The sequence below is a fragment of the Rousettus aegyptiacus genome, unplaced genomic scaffold (assembly GCF_014176215.1).
Source record: "Rousettus aegyptiacus isolate mRouAeg1 unplaced genomic scaffold, mRouAeg1.p scaffold_m13_p_2, whole genome shotgun sequence".
In the NCBI taxonomy this organism is placed as follows: domain Eukaryota; kingdom Metazoa; phylum Chordata; class Mammalia; order Chiroptera; family Pteropodidae; genus Rousettus; species Rousettus aegyptiacus.
The window spans coordinates 37019163-37032316 of NW_023416295.1; the positions used below are offsets into that span (position 1 = coordinate 37019163).

At 31.8% G+C, this 13154-nt stretch overlaps 1 protein-coding gene across 2 annotated transcripts in view; it reads right to left on the reverse strand.

The window, feature by feature from the left end:
- ITGAV (integrin subunit alpha V) overlaps window positions 1–13154 on the reverse strand; it is a 73844-nt gene continuing 60690 nt past the window's right edge. For both annotated transcript variants that reach the window (XM_016150944.2, XM_016151031.2), the window contains exons 22-30: window positions 11924–12003; window positions 11480–11560; window positions 10902–11007; window positions 10143–10301; window positions 9207–9320; window positions 4930–5043; window positions 4723–4830; window positions 4007–4129; window positions 1–3749 (exon numbers count right to left, since the gene is read on the reverse strand). In XM_016150944.2, coding sequence (XP_016006430.1) covers window positions 3654–3749; window positions 4007–4129; window positions 4723–4830; window positions 4930–5043; window positions 9207–9320; window positions 10143–10301; window positions 10902–11007; window positions 11480–11560; window positions 11924–12003 — 981 coding nt within the window. In that variant the 3' untranslated portion in view covers window positions 1–3653. The remainder of the gene's footprint in view (window positions 3750–4006; window positions 4130–4722; window positions 4831–4929; window positions 5044–9206; window positions 9321–10142; window positions 10302–10901; window positions 11008–11479; window positions 11561–11923; window positions 12004–13154) is intronic.

The window sequence follows — 13154 nt, forward strand, 5'->3', positions numbered from 1 at the left end:
TATATACAAACGTGGCACAATATGCTCAAGTTTATTGTATAGTCACAAGTTACACATTGGAAACTAAGAACACTGTACCAGTTTTCACAAATTCAGATTAAGTTAGCAAATGACAAATTTTAGAAGATTTTATGTTTCACCCAATGTGGGTGATCACAAGAGAAACTAAATAAAGAAAATAACTTTCTATGTTATTTAAGTAGCAAACTAATTTGATATAAACAGGTACCAAGTTACTTTAAGACATTTCAAAGCATTTCAAAACTAGTAGGGGATACTTCACGTCCAGCCTGAAATAAAATGTAAAATGAACCTTTTAGGGGTAAAGAACTTAATTTGTATACCCACAGCAGAATCACTTCTTCTTGCTAACAAAAATATTAATAAATCTTCATTTAAATTAGGTTTACTAAATTAATAATGACTGAAATTATCTGAGTTTGGTTACATTGTTATATTGCACTTGAGAACAATGACAACAAAAATGAAAGATTCAGTACCTCTCCCAAAAAATTCATTAGGTATCAGAAATTAAAATGGAATAAAAGCATATATGTGTGCTGCACGTCCATAGGTTCATCATTCACAATAGCCCACCAAGTTAAAAGGGAAACTCTCCAAAAACACTGAGTAGTAAGTCATTTCATTCACCATTTTTGATACTTGATTTTCAAATTGCATATTTTTTTCTTATTAAACTACCACATATACAAGCTATTCAAAACTATAAACAAGGTGACACTGAAATAGGCAATGGTCATACACAGGTATTCAAAGAATGACTTATTCTTCCCCAAGCTGTGACAAAGGGATGGACATCTATCAACTTAAAATTCTATTTGCCTTATAAAAACAGCTGATCTCTTATATACTATACTTTTGCCACATAAATCTCTCTCTTAGGGTCATGGTTCACTATTAATCTTTCATAGCCCTCTTAAAGAAGCCAGTATAGTCTCTGTTACTAATACTTAAATTTTTTCTTTATATAAATATAAAGTGTTAATGAACATTTATTATGAATAAGTAGTTTTCATAACATAGGTAGAACTGCGGTACTAATATTTTGATTAATTGCTTTACATTTCAGAATTATGAAAACTTCATCAGAATTATAATAAATCGCAAGAGAAAGATAAAGGGAAGAAAAGGAAAGAATGTCTTTCACACAAATGTTTTTCAAAATACGAATTCTGAAATAAATGCCTGTATAAGAAATCAACAATAGTATCGATATTTCTTACCAGTTTCAAATGCTTTAAATATTCTCTACCTCATATGTTTTTAAACTGAATCATATTATAAGAATTTTATACTCGAAATGGATTTTAATTCTCAATAAATCATACAGTAGTATTTAAAATATTTGAAAATTAAAATAGTTTTCATAGGATTATTTTTTGATGTTTTAACCAAATATATTCACATGCTACTTTAGAGTAAAAAGAGTCCCAACATTTTTCCAAACATTTTCCTTAAAGAGTAGGTTTTTAAATTAAACTGCTACCACATTTTTTAGAGATACAAATTTTCATTTTTAAATGAAAATACTATTGCCTGAGACTACACATCATAAAGGAAATTTAAAACATCTAGTTAATTTCCAATGACAATATCTTTCAATCTCCTATACAATATTATACCTTGAAATAGAGGCTGTAAAAGGACTAGATTGTGCAAAAGCAATAAAAACTTTTTTTTCAAAGAGTAAATTTCTATCCAAAATATATTTTCAGGAATGACTGTTATTAGGTGGGAAAACAGGTAAGGTGAAAAGCTGTTCTAGAACAACTTGGTGACTGTCTGGTGGCAGGCCGTAAGATAAAAATATTTTTTCTTTAAAAAAATTACATTTATTGGTAATAAAAATACTTATTGCATATGACTGAGATCTCTTAAGCTACTAACAAAATCTATATTATAAAACCTATTAAATTTGAAATTCGCTAAAGCTAAATATAGGGTCTTGTCAACGTTCTACCTTATATAACTCACCTACATGTGCCTCTATTTTATGACTACGGCAACTTGTGTAAGAAATTACAACACGAGACAAGGCAAGATCAATTTCAATTATTTTTAAAACATAGAAAAATATTCAATTATTTAAGGGAATATTTACCATTGCCTAATGAAGACAGCAGTTAAAAAGCTATTAAACCCTCAATTTCTAATGAATATCATGATACGATTGCACAAAAATAGGTGTAATTAATAGTCATCCCCAGGCTTCGAGGAACTGTGAATAAATCACATATTTCTCCAGAAAATTCATCGCCTTACAGACATATAAAACTACAACTTGCCACCTGTGAAGCTTTTTTTTTAAAAGTCCTAGAAAAGTAATTTATGGTAATAAACCTAAGAAAGTTTTAAAAAGCTTCCACTAACTTGAATTGTTTATAAAAGTACCTTTTATAAGTCCTTGTGATAGCTGAGACTGGTTTTATACATTAGACCTTGCTCAAAATGAGGTAACATCTACATGAGCAGCATCATGCTATCACTAGAAACAAACCGGTGAGCTACTTTAAGAATCTCAGCTCCAAGCGTTTCTCATGGGGTTGAGGGGTTGGGTGCAGGGTTCTTGCAAGTTGCATAAAGATTCCTCATTGATCCTGACCTGTTCTCAGTAACCGTTTTGCAAATATAAGAAACAAATACATATATAGGAGGAAAATAAATTAATCCCAGCTAAAAACTCTTGCTCTAATCTAAGAACATACTATTAAATAAGCAATGCTATCTAAATACTACCAACATAGTTTTTAAATTTAAATTCTTTTCTTTTTTTTGTATTGTAAATGGCCAGACTAATACAATGGAATATATGTACCTTGGAAATAATTTCCAACTCCATACGGCTTTTAGCATCACGATGTTTAGCTGAAATTAAACTATTACACAAGAGGCATTTTTGATTACAGAACTAATTTTAGTATAGGTTGGTTTAAAGGATTTAAAATACAACTTAAACTTACATAAATCAAAATGTAATAAAATGGATTATGGATTAAATATAAACAAAAATTAATAGCATGTACCTAATTTTTATATTAAAACAAACTACTGTACCTATGCTATTATAGGAAAGAATTTTGATGGGGTCATGGTTTTTTGATTTTTTTTTTTTTTAGTTTACCATGTAGGTAATATTAAAATCTAAGTTAATGCATTTATAAAGTCTTTAGTCACTTGAAAACTCAACTGTAGTGTAATGTGTATTAACATTAAAGTACCTGTACAAAAGATGTGGATGCTAAGGTCCAAATCTAGATTGCTTTAGAACAATAACAACAACAACAAACAACAAAATCCAACGTACAAATCAGAAACAGTAACTGTAGGAAGTACTATTTTACATAAAGTGGTAATTCAGGCAATTCCTGTCTTATGTACATTGAAGAACTATCACTTGAGATTTTATTATTTTAAATAACTAAAAACACAAGTCAGTGAATATGTATTAAATGTATGTCTAAACTTATAACAAAAAGGTTGACAGATATTGCTCTCATTTTGTGGTTAATACCAACGGGCACCATCAGCAGTCAAGTCTTGGAATTTTATTCCTCATGAAGGAAACTGAAACCTATAATGACGCTGGTAATTCTAATGGGTCAGGAAGGAGCATAATTTAAAAAAAATCACAGTTAAGTTTCTGAGTTTCCTTCACCATTTTCATGAGGTTGAAGCTGTTCCCTTTCTTGTTCTTCTTGAGGTGGCCGAACACGTTTAAAAAATCCCATCTGTCAATTGAAGAAAAATTAACATCACTGCCATGTCAATAAAGAATATTCAAAGTATTCTGAGTATATTATCACCAAGAAAATTTAAATGGCACTTAGTAAAATCTTTCTTCAAATACTATCTCATGCTCATCCTGCATCATTAAAGGTCCCTTTACTCCTTCCCTTCCTTCTTTTCCATTTCTCCTTCCCTTTCTCCCTCCCCTTTTTCTTCTGCTTCCCCACTCCCTCCCTCTCCTCCTAAGTCCATTACTTACTCTGTACATCACAAATACCAAAACAGCCAATAACAACAATCCTGCTAGAACTGCTAAAATAATCACCCACACAGGCACAGGCATCGGTGTTGGCTGAATGCCCCAGGTGACATTAGTGGTAACCTGTCAGTGGAAAAAAGTTTTTGAGTTTTAAAAATAGTTCACTGACTTATTCAACAACTATCCGAATCCCTACTACATTTTATTTTAATAGTATTCATATTTCTTTCTTTACTTGTGTATGGTAATTTGTAATTCTATATCTGATATTGATAGCAGACACATAACACACGTGAAACTCCCAACAACAGGTGAACTTATGATAGCTTCTGAAATGATTTTTAGATAATCCAACCAAGTTTATGATGCACTAGTCCCATTTTTAATCTTCAAATTAAAGCTCTTTAAAATTCCTTCACTCCTTGCAGTTAATTTCCAACTTTCCAACTTTACAGGGAGAAATTCCCAAAATTTTCCCCATGAAATTTAGTATATACTAAGAATCTCTTACATGGGACAAAATGCTAAAGTAAAAGGTCTACCTTTAATAAATCTGGGGTGGAGGAGAAAAATAGTAATATTAAACTAAGTTATAGTCCTATCAAATAACTTAATTACTTTAAATTATCAAAAGTTAAAATGTCATTATTTAAAATAAAAATATCTATGACATTAAACTGAGTGCACTTACTCCAGTTCCCCACATAATGACTTACTAATGTGGAGTTGAAGATATCCTCAATTGGAAGGTTCTTATAAGGAAACTCGATGACATTAAAAGAAGCAGATGACTTCAGAGAGTATGAATGATTCTGGTTTTCCTTCTATATGGGAAAAACAATGAAATGACTTCCTAGATGTCAGACATTTTTATTTCTTTGAAAAGTGGTTAAGTTTGCTAAATGCTGCATCTATCCACTTACATTCATAAAGGTCTCAGTCCACAGCAGAGATTTTACATACAGGATTGCACTCTTTCCTCTGTCTAGTCGCCCAACCTGGCAGACAATCTTCAAGCATTCAGCAATTCCACACCCCTGCAAAAACAAGATGTTTACTTACAAGAAAAGGTCATTCTATCATCTCTTTGACGTTTGAAAATCAGACATTTTACTTGTTTCATGTGAAGGCCAGAGATATTTAAAATGGACAAGCTAATATTAGAGTCTACAAATGCTTTTTGTTAGAAGAGATGGTTTTAAAGTAATTTGTTTATAGAAAAATATCAATAATATTTAAAAGATTTATTTTTACGGCTAGAACTTAACATTCTTCTGAGAATCTATGGCTAGACCCAACATTCTGAGCAAACCCAGAGTACGGTGATTTTAGTTAAGACATGAAAATCCAATCACAATACCCCTGTGGAAAAGAAAAAGAAACAGTAAATCTTGAATAGTTATTCCATGTCACTGTAAAAATCAAGTGACATATGGATGTACTTTGCCACATTCAATGTTTTTATCAATAACTTGAAGGCAAGCAGCCAAAGGTAACAAATATTCAGATCTTCTATGGGCTGGCCAAACTGCATTAGGCATTTCACATGCATATACTTCATAACAATGCCAACAAGTAAATGGTGTCTCTATTTGCTAAGCAGGAATAGAAACCACCTTTCTTGATATGATAAAGGCATCTTTGGAAAGTCCAAAGCTAACATTATGTTTAATGATAAAAGAATGGATGCTTTCCCCCAAGATGAGGAACAAGATAAAGCCGCCCACTCACAACACTTCTTTTCAACATTGTTCAAAAGGTTCTAGCAAGTGATTAAAAAAGAAATTTAAATAAAAGCTCTCTATTCACAGATGACGGGATCTTATATATACAAAAAAAAAAAACCCTCAAAAAACTAAAGGATCCACACAAAAAAAATATTAGCACTAATAAACAAGTACAGGAAAGGTGCAGAATACAAGATTAATATACAAATATAAGTTCCATTTCTACACACTAGCAATAAAAAATCTGAAAATAAAATTAAATAATTTAAATTAATTCAAAATTAGGAAATCTATTTAAAATTGCATCAAAAAGAAAAAAATACATAGAAGTAATTTAATCATGAAGTACAAGACTCATACACTGAAAATTACAAAATGTTTTTGAAAGAAATTAAAAGAACCCTAAGATATCAAGAACTGAAAGACAATATTAAGATGAGAATACTCCTAAACTGATAAACAAATCCAATAAACCTCTATGAAAATTCCAGCTACCTTTTTCATAGAAATGGACAAGTTGATCCTAAAATTTATATAAAATGTTATAGGAATGCAAATTTTAAAAGCAGCCCACATAGCCAAAACATTTTGGAAAAAAAAAAAAAAGAAAATGCTGGAGGACACACACTTCTAATTTCCAAAACTGCTGCAGAACTAAAAAATTCAAACAGTTTGGTATTGGCATAAGGATACATGTATAGATCAGTGGAAAAGAACTGAAAGTCCAGAAATAAACTCATACATTTATGGTCAATTCATTTTCAACAAGGCTGCCAAGACCACTTAAAGGGGAAAAATCGTCTTTTCAACAAATGATGCTGGAACAACTGGAAAGCCACATGCCAAAGAAGGAATCTGGGCCCCTACTTCACACTACATTAAAAAAAAAAAATTAATATGGTATAGAGATGTAAATATAAGAGCTAAAAGTAAAAAACTTAGAAAATCAGAAAACGAGTCAAGCATGATGCCTGGGTTTTAGATAGAGAATGAAGTTGATATTTACTACAATGTGGAACACTGCAGAAAGAGCAGAGTTGGGAAAACTCAAGCGTATGCTCTTAGAATTAAGTTTAAGATTCTTATTAAATTCTTAAGAAGAGTTGCAGTAGGAGGTTGAAAAATGAAGTCTGGAGCTCAGTGTAGAGAATCAGGTTGGAAATATAAATCAAAGTCATCTGCACAGAGGTGGTATTTACAGCCACAAGAGTAAGATCATTTAGTGCAGCGCTGCCTGACAGAACTTTCTCCAGTGATGGAATCATCAATATGGAGATATTTGCACTTCCCAAAGTAGTAGCCACTAGCTGCATGTGGCTTTTTTTTTTTAATTAGTTTCAAGTATACAGTACATTGGTTAGATATTTATATAGTTTATAAAAAGATCCCCCTAATTGCTCCTTTTCTCCTCTGGTTTTCCACCTAGCCAGAGTATTATGCTAACTGCATTCCCTATGCCATGCTCCCATCCCTGTTACCCTCTATCAACTACTGATTTGTACTTTTTAACCCTTCACCCCATTCTCCCAGACCCCCAACTCCCCTCTCCTCTGTCCCTCACCAAATATTCCACTATATTTGTGACTGTTTTTGATTAGTTTGTTCTTTTTGTTCCTTAGATTCCACATATAAGTGAAATCATATGGTATTTATCTTTCTCTATCTGACTTATTTCACTCAGCATAATCACCTCTAGGTCCATCCATGTCATTGCAAATGGTAAGATTTCATTTTTTTAATGGCTAATAGTCCAATGTATATATGAACCGTAACTTCTTTATCCAATCGTCTGTTGATGGGCACTTAGGTTGCTTCTGTATCTTGGCTATTGTAAATTGGGCTGTCTTTTTATAAATTATTATTTTGGTTTTCTTTGGATAAATACCCAGAAGTGCAATTGCTGGGTCAAAAGGTATGTCCATTTTTAATTTTTTGAGAAACCTCCAGACTGTTTTCCATAGCGACTATACCAATTTGCAATCCCAACAACGTATGAGGGTTCCCTTTTCTCTGCATCCTCAACAACACTTGTTCTTTGATTTATTGATGATAGCCATTTTGACAGGTGTGAAGTGGTATCACATTGTGGTTTTAATTTGCACTTCTCTGGTGATTTGTGACCTTGAGCATCTTTTCACATGTCCATCCGCATGTGGCTTTTTAAAAACAAACTTAATTATACAAACTTTTTTTAAGATTTATTTTTGTTTTTATTTTTAATTAAAAATTTCTTAAAATTACAGTTGACATTCAATATTATTTTATATTAGTTTCAGGTGTACAACATAGTGGTTAGACATTTATATAATTTACAGAATGATGCCCACAATAAGTCTAGTACTGCTTGGCACCACACAGTTATTAACGTATTACTGACTATATTCCCTATGCTGTACTTTACATCCCTATGACTATTTTGTAACTACCAGTTTATACTTCTTAATCCCTTCATCTTTTTCACCCATCCCCCAAACCCCCACCCATCTGGCAACCATCACTTTGTTCTCTGTATGAGTCTGTTTCTATTTTGTTCATTTATTTTATTCTTTAGATTCCACATGTAAGTGAAACCATATGGTATTTGCCTTTCGCTGTCTGACTTATTTCACTTAGCATAATACCCTCTAGGTCTATCAATGTTGTTATATGCACGTGGCTATCAGACACTAGAAATGTGGCTGGTGTCTGCAATATTAAAAAGCAAAGATCTAATGAATGTAGGTGGAGCAGACCAAAAATCCGAGCCTTGAGCCCTGAGCCCTGGAATACTCTCTATAGTTTCAAGGTCTGGAAATGGAGATCAAGAAGTAGCCAGTTGTGGCAGGTGAAGAACCAGAGGAGAGTAGTGCCCTAGAAGTGAATGAGGAGTGTTTCATAAAGGAGGAGGTGATTTATTGTGCCAAAACCCGCTGAGCAGTTCAATTGACGAGAACTAAGAAGGGCATGGAATTTGGTGATGTGAAAGTAACCTGAGGTCATCAATGAACATAATAAACACTATACCAGGTTCTCTGCCAGCTGATGGTTTGCAGAACTGTTAAATTTCAAAACCTTAACTGATAAGCTCCTTTATAACATTACTGTCATTACATAGGCTGACTCAACAAGAGTTAATCATAATGCTAATTATTCTTATATCCTTGTTGAGGCCTTCTGGGTTTTTTCTGCAGTACTGCACTAAAGCCTCAAAGATTAGGGTGAGGTCAAGAAAGAGGTCCGTTAATGGAGTACAGTCAGACCAAAAAGTTGGAACATAGAATATTTTTATTAACAATCTATAAAGATAAACCATTTGAAGAAACTATGGCATTAATTTGACTAGGAACAAGAAAAGTAAGAAGACTGAATAGTATAAAAATATATGTAGTTCTTTCAAGTACAGCTGTTGTTATTTTTAAAATGTTCTTTGGCATAAGTTCTATAATCACATATTTTTAAATGCTTAAAGTGCTTGTTGTCGAAATGGCACTTACCAAAGTGTGAATATCTCCTTCACTCTGGGTGAGATCCCGCTTAGTGATGAGATGGTTCCGGTCACCTTGCCCAAAACCTGTGTCATTCTTTTCAGTTGCTTGTGAATTTGAGACCTAGGATTATATTAATAGACTGGTGATAAATAATAATGGAAAACATTTTACATTGACATTTGGGTGTAAACTGTTAAACATGATTAAAACATAATGACTGAAAATTTAGCATGACAGAAAATTTACTACTTAATATATACGGTCAAAAGCACAGAAAATATTAGAGTTCAGAATATGTAGAAAAAAGTTACCTCTGCCTAGCCGTGATTTTTCTCCCCTTGCATAGCCTAGAGGGGAAACTGATAAAACACACTGAAAAAGCCTGAGATTTCACAGTGTACATCTGTGAGAAATGGCAATCATAAGTATATGTTTTTTGTTTTGTTTTTTAACTTTCCTTAGTCTAAATTGTGCAACAGCATCTTATCCAAATATATGTGCTAGGACAGAGATGACTACATCCCAAAGTATATAGAATTCCATAAAATGACATTTTTCTAGGTTACTGAAGAGAGCCAGCAGTAAATGTATCTTATTCTAAAGACAAAAATTTCAACAACAAAATACCTTCGACACAACAGTATATGTGGATAAGTCACAATGCAGTGGAATCAAAGTCAATTTGGGTCACTCAAGAACATCTCCTGAGGTTCACTGAACACTATATAAATACACAGTTCGCTAGGACTTCAAAGAATTAATCCTTACTCATTACACAAATAAACAATTGAATCCTCAGTATAGTGGTTATAAATTCAAATATTTTTACAAGATGGGTTTGTGAATTAAAATAGTTGTTTTATTTCTTGCATTTCTTTTGTCAGTTTAGAAAAAAGGCAATAAAATATCATCATAAGGAAGAGCTGCTATGAAACACATTACCTTAATTCTCAAAGGGTTGATCTCCATATCTGAAGTGCAGTTCATTGGTCCGTCAATATCATATTGGAGGATGTACAACAAAGTGTTATTGTTATATTTATAAGGCCACTGAAGATTTAACATTGCCTTGCTGAATGAACTTGGACCATTGTTCCTCAGCTAATGAGAAAAAGAAAATATAAATGCCTTGGGAAAAAATCTTTTCTACAATCATTCTACGTCAACTATAGGAATCATTAGCAAGAGGATTTGAAACAACAGAGTTTCCATAGTTAGTCTACTATTACAATATGACTGTTATTATGCAAAAAATATCAAACTCGGTATTTGCCTCAAGTATAAGGCAGTATGTGTCAAGACTAAAATAGAAACAAAAGAGGAAAATACAAAAAACTTACTGATGAAAGATGACATAGAAAATTTTCCTACAGATACAGAATTTTGATGATCTGCTACAGGCATTTGTTAATTTTTAATCAGAACTGCAAAAATAGTCAATGATCTATTGCTTTCATTAAGGTAGAACTAATTGGTTTTAAAGAATAATTTGTTCTAAAACTGCTTTCTTTAACCACTTGAAGCTACTTGTATAATAAAAATGAACCTAAGAATAATAGGGAAAACGTTGAAAGACATCTCTGATACATACCTAAACTATGCAGAGTTTACATAAAAATAGACTTTTTTTTAAGGTAGTCTATCTGTTCCTCTCTTTGTTAGTTCTCTACCAGGTATTAGTTAAATCTAATAACTGCAAACCTCATAGATATGTTGAATAACTGGCCCAACATCTTCTTCAGTCTCAGGGTTCTCCTTGTGCTCCCAATTTGGAATTGGAAGAAAGATATGATCAGGACTTGAGACTCTAAACAATGACCAAAGAAAACCTACCATGAATATCAAAACGAAACGGTCAGTTCATTTTCAAAAATAATCTGTACCTAAATGAATAAAATCAGAACTAATAATTTTTAAAAAGTACTATGTATTTAAAAGAAGAAAAAAACCTATATATGTATGTGTATAAACACACACACACACACACACACACAAACTACTCTTTATTTAATTTAATCTAACAGGTGAATTGATGTCAATTTGCATAAAAGTTCAAGACACTTATTTTGTGCCTGCTGTTGCCATATCTGGTTTTTATCTAGAAGATTACCAAATAAAATTTGGAGCTCTGAAACACACACCTAAGATCTTTCTACAGAAGCTATAGCTCTAGTAAAACTGCCACTAAACGTGGAGTGCCTACTATACAAAAGAAGCTTTTAAAAAGTAACTACTTTAAGTCATGAGAATAAGATACTCAACTTGGTAATCATACTGACCCTCTTATCTCAACAGCAGTTAAAACAGCAAGGTCAACTCTGTAAGATACAACTGGGCTTACTTTGTCGAAAAGATTGGAGCTGAAAAAGAAAAAAATACATTTAAGACTGAATTGTGCATAATCATCATAAAATCATACAAAGGCAAATGTAATAACACTAAAAATGAGCAAATTAAAAGCAACAAAGCAATGAAAAACATATAAATCAAAATAATTATTTTCAGTAGCATTTAACTCCAAGAAGATGATCAAATTTTATTAACTTTGTTTTGTTTTACAAATTCGAAACAGAATAATTTGTATGATATAAATATTGATTTAAAAAATGGTACAATCAAATACTTAAATTTTAGCTGTCTATTCTATAATATTTAAAATATATAATAAATTTGTTTTAAAAAATTTCCTTAATAGTTATTATAAACTGAAGAAGTTCTTATACCTTTGGATTTGTAAATCAAATTTCACAGAAGTATCCATCTCTGATTGCTGGTGTACACTGAAACGGAGACCGGCTAAGAGCTGAAGGAGGAAGAAAAGATGGTAATTAAATATCAGTTAAAACTATGTCTAATTAGTGAAATTTCAAATCCAATGTCCAAATAAAAAGAATGACACATTAAAAAGTCATTTCTGGGGGACTTCACCAAATTGCCTCCCACTTTACAAAGCATGGAGTTGGCCATTTTAAATAAGGCGGAATGATCTATAGTGAATGAGCTGTGAGTAGGAAAGCTAGAGAGAATGAGAATTTGAAATATGAAAAAATAAAGAGTATGTTCACTTGTTAATGAAACGCTGTATTAAATATATGTGAAAAAATGCAATTCAAGGTATTTTGGTCAAGCCCTCTTACCTAAGAGATCACATGTCTAAAAATAATGAATTTTAATAGAAAATATACTTAAAAAGATATAAAATATTTAACTTTTATTTGAAATGCATTTGATATATAACATTGTGCAAATTTAAGGTATATATAACATGTTGATCTGATACATGTATAAATTGTAATCACTGCCATTGTAACGATAGTTAGCACCTCCATTATAGCACACAATTATCATTTATTTTTTGTGGTTTAAATAATTAAGACTGAGTCTCTTAGTAGGTTTGATGATTATAATACAATATTACTGTCTATGCTCACTATGCTATGCATTAGATCTCCAGGACTTATTTACCACTAGTTGTAAGTTTGTACCCTTTAACAACATCTAATAGGAGAGATGTTTAAGAATAAATATGGAATATTTAGCCCCATATTATCAGAGATCTTCAAATTACCAATATCTCCATCTATTGAAAAGGTAACACAAAATACACTGCCAATTTTCCTTGATACGAGGAATTTTACAAAATATATATTTTTTACTTTTTAGAGGATTTGGGAAGAGACCCATCAGCCATATAGTTTTCAAGTTAATGAGATAATTCTTTCTCACCTAAGAATGACAGTCTTGACGTTTGTCAAGAAGAGCTCATTAAAGCATTAGTTTAAAATATCAAAGATATCATTTCAGTCTTTAGTTTAAACCATGTTCTCATCCATTCATTAAACTGAAGGCAGTATAAAGATCAGCTTATTGAATACAGTATCACAGCACAACCATTATTTTAGTATTTTAGTCAAAACTAAACTCTGTTAATCATTATACTCTAAATCAAAACCA